Below are 16,632 nucleotides of genomic sequence, written 5' to 3'. Positions count from 1 at the left end.
CCATGTGAATGGATATCCAGACAACAATTTTACTGCATCATTGTGGCAACCAGACCAATTTTCCAGTGGAAATGGCTCAAAGTAAGGCATGTTTTTCACATCTTCTCCACTATGGTATTCAATCAAACTACCAATGTGCTGTATTTCATTCTGGCAGCAAAGCTACTTCCTAAGTGGGAGAGGAGTGGGATGTGTAGAAATTGAGCAATCTTACCACACCACTTGGGAACCACAGTGACTGGTTGGCGGGTAGTGGCTACCCTACTGGACAGTGACTAATTTTCTCAAACTTCAAGTTATTTATGTGGATGCATAAAGAATCTGTTCTCCCTAGTTAGGAATTCATATGCCTTACTGTCGTTACTGTTGTTAATTTTAATCAAAATCTCCCACCTACCTGAAAGGCTTTTCGCCAAGCTGCCATAGTAAATAATTTGTTCTTAATCCAACTGAATAATGTGTCATAATCAATTACCTTCAAAACTGGAATAAATATGTTTGATCTATCTCAATGTTGATGGCTGAGGTCAGAATATGTAGACTACATTTTCCATTTTGAGAGACATAACCACTGATTTGTCATGCGGTTTGAGTTGAGGAAATGTATCAATACAGCAAAGTTCGTTCCTACATTTATGTGTTATGCACTACCATTGTGGTCAAGCCTTCTATGAAACGTGAAACCCATATGCTGAGAAACTATTGGAAAGAAAGTGGGAGGGAAAGAGAGTGAAAGGAGAATACAAAGAGTGAGAATGTGGTAGTTGAAAGCAAAAGGTGAGAGAGCAGTTGTTGAGAAATACAGACACATACACACATATACAGAGAAATGAAACAAAAAGATACTGGAAGAGAGGGGCCATAGGGAATTACCTTGGAATATAATCAGACTGTAGCTATCAGACTGGATTTTATTTGAAATCACTTATTCCCAGACAGTCGAAGGTCCTAGCACTTCAGAATTAGGCCAGACATGCTAAAATTAAGACTCCTTATTAATATTCTTACTGAAGACGGCTCCTGCAGGCTGACACCAACATGGTACATTATTTTAAATGATAGGTGGGAGTCAATAAATACAGTGACACATTTCCCCATTTACTATGGCAGCTGTGCAAACTGCTGCATCGAATATAGAGCTACTGTTTGCTTTTTTATTTGATTTATTTGATTTAATGCTTTATGAATTAATTGACTCATCCACCCATCTAAAGATTCCTTTCGAGTTTTGTAACATTTTGTTTTGATTTTTCTTTTTTGAGGATTTATTATATATTTGCTTTAGCTGGGTACGTAGACGATTTTCAATATTGTATGTCATATGTACTTAAGTAATTGTATTAAAAAAGACAAAAAAGATCACAAAAAGTTCATCCATCCATCCATCCATCCATCCATCCATCCATCCATCCCTTATGTGCTTCTCTCACCTCGGTAATGTAGTCATTACCATCCTTGCCACAGATGGCTTTGACAGCACAGATATCCAGCCCTCCAAAGATCTCTGAGCAGGTGTCGACCCACAGCTTATACCTGGCACACAGAGAAACACAAGACTACTGTCTTTTTGCATATAAAAGGTCTAATAAGAGTCATTGTAGCTGTTTATCAGAAAGGAAGACCCAACATCACATGTACAGTAAATTTCTGGTGCTGTATTAAAGTTGTTACTTGAGGTGGGTGAAAAAGGATAGCATCTCCCTTGTGAGTACACAATATTAAATGGACAGTAACAGTAACTTTTTTCTGTTTTATGAAAATGGGAACAACGGTTTGCCTGCCTTCCACACTCTTGTTTACCCAAGTCACCCATTAGCTGTATTTGAATTTCTTATACAAACTGAGTAATTGGCCTTAGAGCTCCTTGACTAGTCATTGCTTATGTTTTTATCATGCACACTGCTTCATCACTAATATTGACTTGTCAAGTAGATGCTTCAACCCAGTATGCCTGAGAAAATGCTACTCCTCAGGGCATTTAGCAATGGACTAACCCTGTTATAGAGTCCTTAGCTGCAGGCTGGCTGGGCTCAGAGCCATGAGCCAAATACCACTCCACATAATGGCATTCAAAATTTTGCTAATTCTGACTTTAATCTTCATTTTAGCCCTGGGCAAAGTAGTACCAAAACGACTCCTGGGCCATATCTTAGCCTTAGCCTAAGGGCCACCCTGGGCTGTTAATATGCCTTGTCAAAATCACATAATTACAAACCAAACCTGCAGTAGCTCAATTTCCACTGTCTCTATCTGTACATACACAGAATACACACAAGTTAAAGCAAATACACATTAGTCCACTCAAAAATATAAATTGGTTTCCATGTACTTGTGTGTGAAGAATACATTCAGTTGAACCAATTTGCTGTGAATAATTTTTTGACTAGCTATGACATGTAACCCAAGGATGACAAGTGTGACATGGGGGCAGCCTGTGCATTACTAATGTGGATGGAGCGCTCACTTGTCAGTCATGGCTACTTGTTCCAACATGGCAGATCCAGTGTTGCTCTTCCAATTACCAGAGATGGATGTTCGCCTGGAAAAGGGAAAAGAAGAAGAAATGGTACATATAATTATTGTAAACACAAACCTTTGCTTGCAGAAATCAGAAATGCAGATAAGGACAGGCAGAAAGGCAGACAGATTTACACAAACACACAAATGTACTGTACACACGGGTACGCTCACACACACACGCACCACACAAGAACACACACTCGCTCCCCCAAATCGTGCCCTTCCTCGACCACAATAAAAACGGACAATAACTACACACACGTACATGTATGCTTTGTAGTCAGCGCCAATTTTCTGGACTCTGATGTCGTACTTGGCATCTACAAAGGGTTCTGTAGTGGTGTAGGTCTGAGTGATGGCCACCACACTTGCAATGTCCTGGAAGTCGCTCACATTGTCCACTTTCACCTATAGAGGCATAACACAGTGTAGAAATACATTTGACATTAAAAGCTAGGGTCACTAAGGAGAGGGTGATGGGAGATGAAATGATGGTGTAGTGGGCTCTGCAATGGCAATCATAAATGTATTGGGAGTCACATTGTCCACTTTCACCAACAAGTGCAGTGGCAGCTATTGAAGAAGTGCCGTCACGCTGCAGTTATTCTGAATTACTGCACATTTCCCAAACTATTCCTCCTGGGGGGGAAGCAACATCAGCAGTGAAACAAGCAGCTAAGAAGTGGCACTTCTACAAAAGCTACATCTGTAGTAAAATACAGGTGCAGGAGAGATAAGACGGTAGGATAGAGCCAGGCAAAAAGGTCACAGCTGATAAGAGGCCCAGCTAGATGTAGGGAGAGCTGGAAACAGAGAGCAGTAACACAATATCAGGTAGAGCGAGTCAGGGGGACGATGAGTGCGGTGGGTCGATGAGCAGTAGCAGAAAGAGGATAAACACATCACTCCATTTTCACCCAGAAAATGTTAACACAGTTGATCAATACCAGGACAATGAGAGAGGAGAAAATGATAGAGAGAAATTGGAAGAAGATATGCTGAAATCGAGAAAGGATGAAAGGAGAAGGGAAGACAGATAGGAGACAAACAGAGGAGGGTGAGATATTCAATGGTAATAGGTCTTCATGATGCCGACCACACTGGCTCTATAATTCATATTAGTCAGAGAAAGAGGATTTTTAAAGTCCCCATGAAATGACCTCCCATTACTTCTACTTTGTGGGAAACAGACTATCTTTAATGGTGACCTCATGCTGCACCAGTAGGCGTAAATATAAATTCCAACCAGTAAAACCATCACAGATTTTTGAACAATCCAGCAGCAAATCAACACTTTTTGAACCCCTCCACCCCTACCATCAAATAAAACTACCACTACCTTTCTCTCCCCGATTGATATTCCCCCCAACACCCTGTTTCAACAGGAAATACATCAACTCAAGAGAGTAAAGATGCCATTTCATGGGGTCTTTAAAGCACCTCACACTTGCTCTTTGTCAAATGATGCAACAGTCTAATGGGTGTGCTCCAACACACAGCCCTCTCCTGCACTTGACTATTGCATGAAGGCCCCTTCCAGTCAAACCACACAAACCGGGCTTGATGACATCAGTTTCACATGATTACAACCAGTGCTTGGAAGTTGACAAATTTAAGAAAACCAAGCCTCTCGTGTACTTTTAGATGAAATCATCCATTTATAGATGGAATAGGAAATTGTAAATTGTTTAAATTTAGGTTGTTTGTTTTTTTTTACAGCAGATGTGTCACTTTTAAGAGGTAGGGAGCATCCCTGTGATTCAACATTACCTTCCCCATTCCGGAGTGGGCGTGTCCGATCTTCACCACCACTGGAAAGCTTGGTGTGGTAATCTGGAAGAGAAAAGGTTAACTGAATGAATAATGATGAATGATACTGAATGAACGCAGCTGTTCTTCAACAAGTTGGACAGGCCCTTCTATGGTAAAAAATTGTGGCTGAATAGAGCAGGCCTCACTGCTTTCTCACCATTCCTGGATATAAAGTTCTTGTACATATTTTGACCCTCAGAGCTCAAACTCAGGAACTGCAAAAAAACATCAATCTTAACAAGTAATTTAATCTAATGCTAACTCTTAAAAACATGAACAATTCTGAAACAAATGAAACTGCATTGTAAAGAAGTGGAAGAAAAAAAGATACAATACAATACTTTTTAAGATGGACATTTTTTGCAGTGGGCATATTGACACAGAAAAAGTCTATTTGAACAAATAAAACGTTCAAACAAGGAAACATTCCCATGTGAAAGGATATCTTTTGAGATAATATTGAACTGACTGTTCTAACTCAACTGTTAAATACAAAATGACATGAGTCTCAGTTCTGTTTGGTACCATTTTATTTCTGATATCACCATCCGTGATATCAGAAATAAAATGAACATGTAGTGTGCTGAACATTTTGGGGAAAGTGTGTTTTCTTTTGTGTTCGCATTCTTTTAAACTCTATTATTTCGTTAACTGCCTTTTTACTTTTTACTTTTGACAGATGAATAACAAAATAATAGGCTTGTCAACACAAGTATAATGAAGTACTGACAAGTTTAGATTACACAATGTGTTTGTCAAAATTAGTCATAAGTGCTGTCTTGACATGTAACTATGGTACATTTCCCACCAATGTGACAATGCATGTACTGCCGAACAGTAATCAACATTAACTTTCATCATCATCATTTGCATTTGTGACTCAAATGCCACTTGTTTATTTCACTGATGATTACGCAAGCTGTATGTGAAAAACGTCGACCCATAAGCATTAATGTTGAACTGTACAACTGATTTTTTTTTTTTTTTGTGGGGGGGAGGGGGGGAGTAAAAAAATCCATTTCTAATGTCTGCCTCACAAACTTGGCCATCACTATTTCTGTGAAATCTTAATCTCTTGTATTTCTTGTGTTAAATCTTTGTCACAACAACTATGACTGATCAGATACACTCACAGCAGCCTATGGGAGGAGAGGGAGGGAATCGAGGGAGGGTGGAAAGAGAGGGAGAGAATGGTGATGTTTTTTGTCGAAGAGGCAGTCCCTAAATTGTTGAGTACATAAGAGGCTCCCTGTGTGCGACCCTCTCAGCATTCAAGACCAGAGGGTGTGAGGGTGAGGGGGATCCAACTATTGTAAGTTTCTCTGCATGTGTGTTCTGTTGAGAGGGAGAGAGGGAGAGAGAGAGAGAGTGAGAGAGAGAGGGAGAGAGAGAGAGAGAGAGAGAGAGAGAGAGAGAGCAGTGGCAGCAGCAGCATCAGACTAAACTTGAACTCAGCCAAGTTATTTGGTCCAGCTTGAACTCAGAGGTGTAATTAAACTTATGAGAACATTTCTATCCACAGCTGCCTTTCAGCTCAGCGGAGCTCATCTTACTACTTCAACTCCACTTTCCTCTCCTTCCCTCCCTTTGCTGACTGCTGGCCTGATTTGCTCCCTGGGGAACCGAGCTGGATCAGAAGAGGCTGCCAAGCGTTCGAAGAGCGGCGGAGTGGTCAGAGGCAGCCGGAGTCATGGCCGTACCCCGGGTGCGGAGTGCATGTTTGGGGCTCTGGGTGCTCCTTCTCCTCGGTGTGAGCATGGAGGGACTGGTGGAAGGATGTAGCTGCAACCCGGCGCACCCTCAGCAGCTCTTCTGCAGCGCTGAGATAGGTAAGTTATTGACTGGAGACTGTGGCTGAGGCCAATTTAATTTCCGTCCAATCAGTTTAAAATAGAGGTGAAACCCGAACGAAAATAGAAGCTGCTTCATTCAATAATGATAGAGCATTCACTTTCAGTTCTTTGTAAGCTAGATGTAACAACCCAAAAGTTTTATACTATTTGAAATGGGAGGAAAAGCTCACCTCCTGGATCAACTTAACTGACTGATTGATCCATTAATTGGCTTATCGACCAAGTTTATTTGATAATTTCGGAATTTCAGTGAAAAAATATAAAGGATTCCACTCCACAAAAGCCCCACATATAACCCACATATATATAATGCAAGTAAACCAAGGACTAAACAATAAAAGAGCAATAGGGCTTCACAGGTGAGCCTTCCATAGTAGTTAATTGAATTGGCCTTAATTAATTATTGTCTAAAACTTGTGGCTTTTTTCCTATTATATTCATAGAAACTAAGCAGTTGTATGCATATAAATTAAACTGTTTGAGCTCTATGATAGCTACATAATATTCACACTGTGGTACTGGTTGTACCTGTAGTCAGTAGTCAATTTGTTCAATATAAATGTAGGGGGAAGAGAGCAGGTTAAAAAATGCTTCCCCTCACATTTTCCCAATAAACAATGTAAGGTTAACACAGATGATGCCACCTCCTTTTCATCCTCCTCAAATTACCCACTAATTGTTCTGTCTTTCCCTAATGACATCAGAAGTGCTGCTCAGATCATTTTGATCCACTTCATTAGATTAGGGTCTAAAAAAAAACTGGGATAATTGTTTACATTTCTGACTCAAGCCTGTATGGGAATAGCTCATTTAGGCCAATCATGCAGGTCACTGGGCCTGATTTAATAAGTGAGCACAACAAGGCTGATATAAATAGATTATATGATGGCAGATATCTTTGATATTAATACAGTGAAACTACCAATGTTAGACTTCTAGTCTCTATTGTAGAGACTAGTTATGTACAGTGTTTTCTTTTGGTTTGGTTTGCTATTGAGTGAACAATATTCCTAACAGCATTATGCACGCTCGTTCTTCTTGTTGTGACTGGGCTTTTCTTTCTGCTTGATGCCAAGACTATCATATTATCAGCCCAAATAGTATTATATGGAAACAGAGCGGCATGTTATCTGTTCTTTGGTTACATATTGCATAAGTCGTCTTGCTCTCAGTCAAATAAAAACAAACTCTAAAAAAAGTTGGGAATCGAGTGGTTCAGCCCACTCTCTCTGGCTATCAGTCTGTCCGGCTGCCTGCCTGTCTCTCAGTCCGACACCCCCCACCATCCCATGCTCTCTCCTCTAAGCCCAGGCCAAAACCAACACTCTGGTTTGACTCTGAGCACTTGGCTCCAGACTGTGGATAGCTGGAGTTTGATGTGAAGAGCTTGATCTCTGTGTTTCTGTCAAAGGTTACTCTCCAGCAGAGGAGAAAGAGAGAAAGACAAAGTAGAAGGAGAGAGGAGGAATACTGCATTTCCTGTCCTAGAGAATACTGTATATTTTGATTTCAAATACATAGTTGCTTGGGCATCTTGGTTCAGAATTTGTCAGAGACAAAAATTAGGTGTAAAGCTCAGTTTTATTGCTATCGTTTTAGTATTGTTTTTAATTGGTTTGTATCTCCCTTCAAGTTGAGTGAGGGTCGCCTCCTACACGGTACTCTGAAACCTTCAAAAAATAGTCTAAGTATTAAATCTAAACTAAGACCTGTTTTCGAAACCTCCAACATGTCAAATTAGATCTAGGTTATGGGAACACAATGACAGTATTTGGGGCAGTGTTTTTAGGACATAATTTTACATATGAAGTGTGTCATTCATGAGTAAGATTGTGGTCCTTTAAGTAGGATTATCCTGTAAGGAAACTCCCTCATTACACTACAAGTGCAAATATGTAAACTTTTCATTAGGTGACACCCTTGGTTACACTGTTAAAAGTTAGGAGTGTCTTCAAGTATGTATGCTTGTGTTTTGATCAAAGACGTGGGTGAAAACAACTTGAAAGCTGGTGTTTGGAAGGTGTTTGAATTTAAACCCAGTTACAGGTGTTTTGCTACATTAAATACAATTTGAGACAACATTCAAGCTCTCTGAAAGCCTTTTTTTAAAAGACAATATCTAAACATTAACATAGTTTGCTTGGCAGTCCTGTATGTAGTCATTGACAGCTTCATCAAAACATTCTTCCATGTGTGTACTTGGGGAATTTTGTGTCTTAAAATGTTGACTATTCTGTTTGCACTTATTGTAAATTGTTCAGTTTACTGCCTAAAATCTAAATATAATGGTAAAATGCCTCTTCTAGAAACACAGACTAGTGGTGGCCTTCAGTTGACCTAACAGTGTTGTCAGAGTTGATGAGCCCTTTGAATGAAGCTGTACCTCTTAGTAATATGTATCCTGTCTGGACAACACTGGGACGTTTCTCTAGCTGTGTTTGTGTATTTGAGTTTGTGTGTGTGTGTGTGTGTGTGTTCACACATTTGGAGGCCTGTGAGTTGGACGGAGGCCAGGCCGTGCCAAGACTAAACCTACTCCAACTCTCTCACTCTCTCTCTCTCTCCCCACTTCATTTCCATGTCTATAGGCTTGGTCTAACGGTCTGCATACTAACAATATCAGTGTGAAAGCCCGCTGACAGTCTAGCTTTGTGAGCATGACAAGGGTGCCGATTCATCTGGGAGGGTGGAAGTTACTTACTACATCAGTTCTCATGGTACAAGTTTGCAATATTTCTCTTTGGATATGTAGCTATTAGGGAAATGCACAGCTCTTTTCACTCTGCAGGTGTAAGACTGTCCTCATTCCTGTTCACAACACAGCTGCAGCAATTGAATTGAGTGGGTAGCCTAGCCAGCACAGTTCAAAGATGAGGGGGATGAGGGGGTGGGGGAGTGGGGGGGTGGACAACATTTCAGAGATTTGGGGCCAAAGGAATCATGTTAGAGAGAGACCAAGAAATTGGAATAAAACGAGTATCGTTTTGTGATTCAGGCTTTACATGTAATCTCTAGTAGAATGAAAACAAATGTCACTAAAGTGTACTCCTATTTTTACTGCTAAAACTGCTGTGTCTGAAACGTGGTCCAACCAATATTTTTGAGTTTTTTCAGGGGTGAATCAGGCGGTTATTGAGGATAAAAGGTTGAGAAAGGTCCAACGACTATGCTATTCATATCTAATCGGCTAGCAACTCCCATCTTCTTCCATCTTACGTTGATATGGCTCATGCTCAGACTGACAACTGTTCCTTACTTAGATCCTTACTTAGGACACTGTTATGCCTCGGTGTGTCACTTACCATTAATAGGCCACATAGACCCATTATTCTGCTCAGAAGGGAAAGATTTAAGTGGGGCAGCTAATTTGCAGACGCACTTCATCTACTTTGAGATTTCTGTGTTTCTTCATGCCAAAGGAAGTGCAGATGATGAAACAGCTGCACTGAACAAAGAGGGCAATAATCTGATAGTTGCCACTGGTACAGCGTCTTTCTGTGTTGTTGAGCATGTCAGTTCTATTCAGTGGTGTACTGATAGTTGGGGAAGTGGGTGTACAGTTGCTTCATCTTTCTGCACTGTACATGTCAATAGTAAATATGACATTACCCTATAGAAAGAAGTATTAGTTGTTGTATTCTTATGTATACCCTTGAGCAGTGACTGAATTGGGGGATTAACACGAATGCCTCCTGAACTAGTAATTAAAGTAAATAATTATTTAAAGGTGTTTTTGCGTGTGCATGTTGTGTGTGTGTTGTGTGTGTGTGTGTGTGTTTGTGTGTGTGTGGGCAGGCAGGTGTGTGTTTGTGAAGGCAGATAAGTGGATTACAGAGCAGCTACATGCATAGTCCATTGTTTACTTATGCGATATGGGCAAAACAAAGACACAAGATATCTATTTAAATTCATGTTAAGAGATAAGATTAAGTCATTTAATCAAGTCAGTACTTCTATATTTGCCTTGTGATAGACCAGGAGGCAGTTTCCCTGGAGCCTATCCTGTTTTTCTGTCCTCCTTTGATTTTGGATCCACAAGATTATTCCTACTTCATTTTGATCAAAGTTGAAGTTGACATCTTTAAAAACAATGTACTGAGTACTAAATAAATCTACTGATGGATTGAATGTCTAATTATTTCAGACATATTTTCATGCTGTGTTTGAGCCTCAGGCTATGTATCACATAGTATATAAATGAAGTATACCAAGTTTAATACTGGACCAGAGTAAAGGACTGTGAAGTCAGTGTACTTGGAACAGCTGTCTAGCCATGGGCAATAATGCAGTGGTTGGAAAGGCACACTGTCATTACACTAGAACACTTTAAACACTTTTGGACAAGTTCACATAAACTTTGTCTGCCTCTGTGATTGCGTATTTGTGTGTATGTTTGTCTTATGTCTGCCTATTTTTCTATCTTCCTGTGTGTTTGACAGACATAAACATCTCTTTTTCTCCTGAACCAGTTTTCACTGAACACAGAACTCCTCCTCCTCTTACCACAAAACCGTTGTGTGGTTATGTGATGAGAGAAGCAAAAACAAGGGGATGGTTTGCTTAGCTGTGTCTGGGGGTGAGGGTTAGGAGGGGTGCTGGGTCACACTTTCTCTCTCTGTCCCTCCCTCTCTCTCTCTCTCTCTCTCTCTCTCTCTCTCGTTTTACCAAGGTCACTCCCTCCACTCATGCCTCTCTCTTTCTCCATCTCACTCTGGTGCATCCACAGGGGATCGTGGAGAGAACAATGTGGTAGGAATGACAATTATGTGGTAGTGTTCAAAGGAACATTCCATATAGGCAACTTATTAGTAAAAAAGTCCAATCACTCCCTCTCATTGCCGTTGCCAGTGTCATAGACAAATAACAGTCACGTTTTTTGTTTTTTTTTAAGTATATTGATTCTAACCAGAAGCTACTTTGATATAACCGAAAACATAAAAAAGTCATTATTAGGAGTTTGATCCTCTACTGATTGGAAAATCAATTTCCAGCAATCATGGCTTTTGTTGTTTTGACTGATTTTCCTCACCATATAACTCTGCAGTCATCTATCTATCTATCTATCTATCTATCTATCTATCTATCTATCTATCTATCTATCTATATATATATATGCACACACACACACACATATATATGTATATATATATAGCATATATTATATATATATAGTAGCAAGTGGCTCCACTGTGAATTGAACACGTAACACAGAGTTTCTGTCATGTTGTACTCGATAAGAGTAGAGATAAGGGTCTGTTATTAGTATATCTTGTAAATGAAATGGCTGACAGTGAAATGACTGCTTTTCAGTTGGTTTCATCAGTAATATGGCTGTCTGAAGGCACAGATGTCATGGCTTTGAGACTCATGCTGCAAGGAAACAATAGTTCTTGGAGGAATGACACCTGTTGAGGTTTGATTTGGCACAGTGGTATGGCATGCTGTGGTCTGGGTGAGTAAAGCCACCATACACCAAGTCTCTGGTTGTGGGGTTGTGAAATGATATGCCTTCACTGTTATCTTTGTTTTGAGAAGCACTGAGCAACTATCCTGCTGCTGTACCTCTAAAACTGTACTTGTTTTAGGGGATGAAACAATATGGATTCATTTCTGTCACAGACATGGTTTGGCCTCACTGTTTGAGTCACTGTGTATGGTGTGTGTATGGTGTGTGTGTGTGTGTGTGTGTGTATGGAGCTGCTTAATGGGAGTGTGCAGACAGCCAGCTACTTGTTATTCCATGTGGGTTTTGATTTCTCTCCCAGAGGAGAGGAGAGACACATCCTGTATCAGTACTGAGAGGGACTGTCTATGTAGGGAGAAAGACCACAGGAGAGACAGGAGAGGTGGTAGGAAGGTGGGGGGGGCATACACTTTCTATCTATCTATCGATCGATCTATCAGAGAGAAAGGAAGCATCCAACTTAATGACCCTATACATGCATAATCCAAAATGTTTTCTATTGTCATTGTGATTCACATTGTCATGTGAATCACAATCTTAGCTCGGTGCCCCGTATTCAATTGGCATTTTAATTACTCTAAATCCTCTTTTCTTACAGTGATAAGGGCAAAGATCTCCGGAGAGAAGATTGTGTCTCCTAGCAACAGCTCCTCACCTTACATGAAGATGATCCAATATGAAATCAAAATGATCAAGGTGAGATCCTTGGACCTGAACCGAGCTTGCCAGTATAAAACTGTGTGGATATCAAATGGGGTTGACAGGTGCCAAGATATCCAATATAGCTACTGTGCAGTAGAGCATCCTTTTTCCAAATCTCAGAAATACAAACTGACCAAGTATAATGGACAAATTATAAGACAATGGAAACAGGAATTTTGAGGTTATGCTGCCAAATATCATAAAAAACAAATCCCTTGCACTAAGCAACAACATGATCAACAAAAAAGAATACCAGGGCAAATTTGTAAATTTTTAAATTCAGTACACTTTGATTAGTTGAAGAACCTGAGGAGCGAGTGAATGATAGTGATGTCTGCTGCTGGTACAGTGCTGCTGCTACCACATCATGTCTTCTGCTTAGGCTGCTATGTACAGTATATGTATATGTGTATGTGTACTGTGTGTGGAAATGATAATCTGTCAAGAAAATTTATCTGGAAGTATCTGGAACATTTCTATGTTTGACAACATTCAAATGGAACAACAGGTCTGAACAACAGCCAGCCTTGCTGCTGCATGTTGCAGTTGACTTCACATCTGTTTGATGACTGAGACCCTAAAAACCAGTATGTCTCATGTACATGTAAAAGTTGTTATAGCCTAATCTTTCCTCTTCCCACTGCTATTACATGTATTAAAATCCTGTAAGGCCGGACATAGATATACGCTAAATTTAGACCAAAACTCAAAAGTTCACCACAACAGAGATACAGTTGAAAAAGCATAGAAAAGCATTAGAAAAGCATATTAGCACAGGATGAATCTTACTCCATACCTAAAAGCAACTAGAGTTAAACTAGAGTTTCACCACTCAATCCTCAAAAACCTCTTGTGCATGTCCTAAAAACCTGTATTTTTCTGTCTAGATGTTCAAAGGTTTTGACAAGGCCAAGGATATCCAGTATGTCTACACACCTGTCTTCTCCTCACTGTGTGGAGTTAAACTGGACTCCAACAACAAGGCAGGATACCTGATATCAGGTACAGTATGCACTGATGGATTACTGTGTGACAGTGGTAGGAATATAACAGCAATTCCAGCCAAAGAGGAGTCAGGAGTTTATAGCACTCATAGTGATAACAGTCAAACTGTCAAAAACAGCATGATGTAAAATACCTCATAACAAATTATTTCAACATGAGCAAGCGAACATGGCTTAAAACAATGCTCTCAGAAGCAATGCCATAATATTTATTCAATTGAAACTGAAGTCCTTTAGCAGTCCTTCGTAACATGATGGATTAATATCATAGATATAATCTGCCGTCTGCTGTCGAAGTTTTCAATTTCATTACTGTGTTTGCCAAACTTAGTATTATTTTTGCAAGCCAGTACAGCTGATAAATCACACGTTTAAACGATGCCAAGTGCAAGATGTATTATTTCACTACTGGTGTTGTGATGCCACTAAACAGGAAGTATGTGGAGTGATGGGAGGATTTCTATTGGCCAGTGTGACCTGGTGGAGCCGTGGGACAATTTATCAATGTCACAGAAGAAGAATCTCAACTACAGATACCAGATGGGCTGTGAATGCAGAGTGAGTGAAGATCTTTCATTCTCTGTTCATCCTGCCATGTTTCTGTCCATCTTAGAAACACTTACACACATGCTTCAGCTGAAGACACGGAGCAAAAACAACTCACCCCATATCTTGTCTCTCTCTTACTCTCTCTTTCACTCCTTCTTGGTACCAAAGATCATCATCCTTCCTGCTTTCTCAGATCAACACAGTATCATGTATCAGGAGACAAGCATCACTCTCTGTTTATATCATCCATCCATCCATCCATACATACATAAATGGCTACATCTAAACTCTCCTTGGCTAGTACATGTCGCTCTGTATCTGTTAGAGTTAAACTTTCATCCCAACAAAACTCTCCTATTTATAATGCTGATGAATGATCAAATTCAGGAACAAATAATGAATGAGTGAAACCTTTCTTCTGCCCTCAGATCAACACCTGTTACACGGTGCCGTGTGCTTCCACAGGAGAAAATGAGTGCCTGTGGACTGACTGGCTGTTGGATAATAGCCTAAATGGGGAGCAGGCTCGGCAATACGCTTGCATCCGCCGCTCTGACAGAACCTGTAGCTGGTACCGGGGTGGGCCACCCCCCGAGAAAGACTTCCTGGACATGACTGACCCCTGACCCCTGACCTGTAACCCTGACCCTCATCTCTCTCCTCTGACCCCTATAACGCCAGGCTCAGACTAGGAAATATTTCTCCACTGCTTTGGCTTATGTAGCTCAAATTTGGCTGCCACCGCTAATGTGTAAAGTAGTAATTGATTTCATTGAAAACATGGCTCATTTTACATTCATGGGAGCATAACCTGACACTGAGCTTTTGTAAGCAGAGTTCAGGTGGTTGATTGCTGTTTGCCGAAGCATTGCTAGGAAAGTTTTTTATAAAATGCAGGGGCTTTCAACATTCTCCCAACTCATTTTTCCACTGTCAAACATTCCACCTCCCTTGCCCTCTTCCACAGAATATGAATAGCAGCAGACCAGCCAGTGCAAATTATTCGCCTCAGTGTGAGTCTTTCATAACCCCTAAGGGCCTGACAGTAAATGCATAACCTACCAAATTTGAGGCATTAGAATAAGGGAGTTAGGCAGTTTGTTTTATTAAAACACTATTGACATTAATATGAAAAGTAGGGAGAAGCCGCCCAATTTCCACCAACTCATACCACAAGCTGGCACTGCACAGTATACCCTACATGCACCAATCTTCTGTTAGCTAAAGTCAAGTTTTGCAGACACACTGCAGCAGCACTGCCTCTGTTTTCCCAGACATCCTAGTATTGATGTTTTTTCTTTTCTTTTTTTCCATTAAGGAATATTTTTCTCATGTAATTGAAAATGTACTGTAGATATACTATGACAAGAGCAAAGGAACACCAGACATTCCCCATTTACAATAAACTATTTTTGACAAAATTCAACAAAGGAATTATATATGACCATAATTCTTGTACATCTACATCATCACAGTATATACTCTCAAATTTCTCCTGTTATGAGAATGTAAATATTGTACTTGTATGGGAATTAACATTTCAAAGGCTAACTGCATCTCATCTTAGTGTAGAGGCTCTTGTGGTTTTGTTCGTTCAGTTTCCTTGTTTGAACTCTGTACTACTTCCTGTGCCAAAAATCTAATCCAGCGCTTTAACAACAGCATTGCCACCTGTAGAGGCCACCTCTCCTTAGAGGACATCAAGTAACAGGGCAAGGTTCAATTCACATTCTTAATTCCTTAAATCCAGGAAATGTACTTTCTTCAAAATTCAAACATAGAAAATAGAGATAAACTCTGGCATGAGAGGTTATCCAACCAACATAAAACATAATAAAGATTAATGAATGAGCTATCCTCAGTGAATGAATTGTTGTTTTATAGCCATTTTTAATAGATTGAATCAAATGTGAATTGACCCCTGTCTTGTTATTGGAGTACTTTACTGAAGTCATACAGTTTTAAATGCATTATGACCTGCTATGTTCATGCATGAACCACTATGGAAAAAGCATCTTAGAGTCACATACACCAATCAAATAGTCTCATAATAACCCTTACAATGTGGTAATTCTCCGCGTATGGTATAATTGAAACGTCCTAATGTCCGTTTTGAAATATGTTGATAATCAAACTAATCAAAATATAATTTCATGATTGATATCATCATAATGCATCATAACTGTATGGCTTTAGTGAGGTGTTATCAAACTATTCCTTGTTTAATTGTTTTATATTGAAAGGATTGTTTGGGTTTGTATTTATGTCTCTGTTTCTGTCAATATAGAGTTTTCTATTTCAATGTACCAAAAAAAGATTGTATATAAAATGTCTCAATAGAATATTGTGTCAGTTTTCCTTTTTTTCTTCCTTCTGAGTAAAATTAAGATGATGATTACAACTCTTTGTGGAACTAAGGATGGAAAACCATATTTAACCATTAAAGTGAAAAGTTACCTTAGGGTACTTGGGATATCAAAACATGACAGTACAGAGCACCACAAGTAATTACATTTAGAGAAATGGACGCTGTGCTTGAATGTTAGTGTGATGGGAAGAGTTAAAGTTACCTGTAGTCATAATCATTGGTACTTAATCACAGTTTTAAGGTAAATACAAGTTCCTACCAAATATAAATGTAAAAGTGTATGTAAGTGTATTTGGACTAAATGTACATTTTGACTAAATGGCAGCTGACATTATTTCTCACATCTAGGGAGGATTTCAC

General features: G+C 39.7%; 2 protein-coding genes across 3 annotated transcripts in view; one reads left to right on the top strand and one right to left on the bottom strand.

Moving 5' to 3' along the window:
* Nucleotides 1–16,632, bottom strand: part of syn2b (synapsin IIb) — a 74,876-nt gene that overhangs the window by 6,988 nt on the left and 51,256 nt on the right. Inside the window, exons 6-9 of the mRNA XM_071528265.1 lie at nucleotides 4,291–4,353; nucleotides 2,786–2,928; nucleotides 2,465–2,539; nucleotides 1,431–1,533 (exon numbers count right to left, since the gene is read on the bottom strand). Of these exons, the coding sequence (XP_071384366.1) occupies nucleotides 1,431–1,533; nucleotides 2,465–2,539; nucleotides 2,786–2,928; nucleotides 4,291–4,353 (384 nt within the window). The remainder of the gene's footprint in view (nucleotides 1–1,430; nucleotides 1,534–2,464; nucleotides 2,540–2,785; nucleotides 2,929–4,290; nucleotides 4,354–16,632) is intronic.
* On the top strand, nucleotides 5,550–16,232 carry LOC139651372 (metalloproteinase inhibitor 4-like). Of its 2 annotated transcripts, none has more exons than XM_071528263.1 (6): nucleotides 5,550–5,644; nucleotides 5,855–6,161; nucleotides 12,248–12,345; nucleotides 13,239–13,353; nucleotides 13,789–13,913; nucleotides 14,333–16,232. In XM_071528263.1, exons 2-6 carry the CDS (start codon nucleotides 6,023–6,025, stop codon nucleotides 14,528–14,530), a joined length of 675 nt encoding a protein of 224 aa, XP_071384364.1. In that variant the 5' UTR covers nucleotides 5,550–5,644; nucleotides 5,855–6,022; the 3' UTR covers nucleotides 14,531–16,232. The 2 variants fall into 2 exon arrangements, with proteins under 2 accessions (XP_071384364.1, XP_071384365.1); XM_071528264.1 differs by having other exon boundaries at nucleotides 5,619–5,644; nucleotides 5,972–6,161.

This window comes from Centroberyx affinis, unplaced genomic scaffold, assembly GCF_046629955.1.
Source record: "Centroberyx affinis isolate AG114_WGS23_722 - 3 ecotype Tasmania unplaced genomic scaffold, CSIRO-AGI_Caff_v1 ptg001645l_1, whole genome shotgun sequence".
Taxonomy (NCBI): Eukaryota; Metazoa; Chordata; class Actinopteri; order Beryciformes; family Berycidae; genus Centroberyx; species Centroberyx affinis.
Note: the sequence above shows the minus strand (reverse complement) of the source record. Positions and strands in the feature narration are given on the sequence as shown.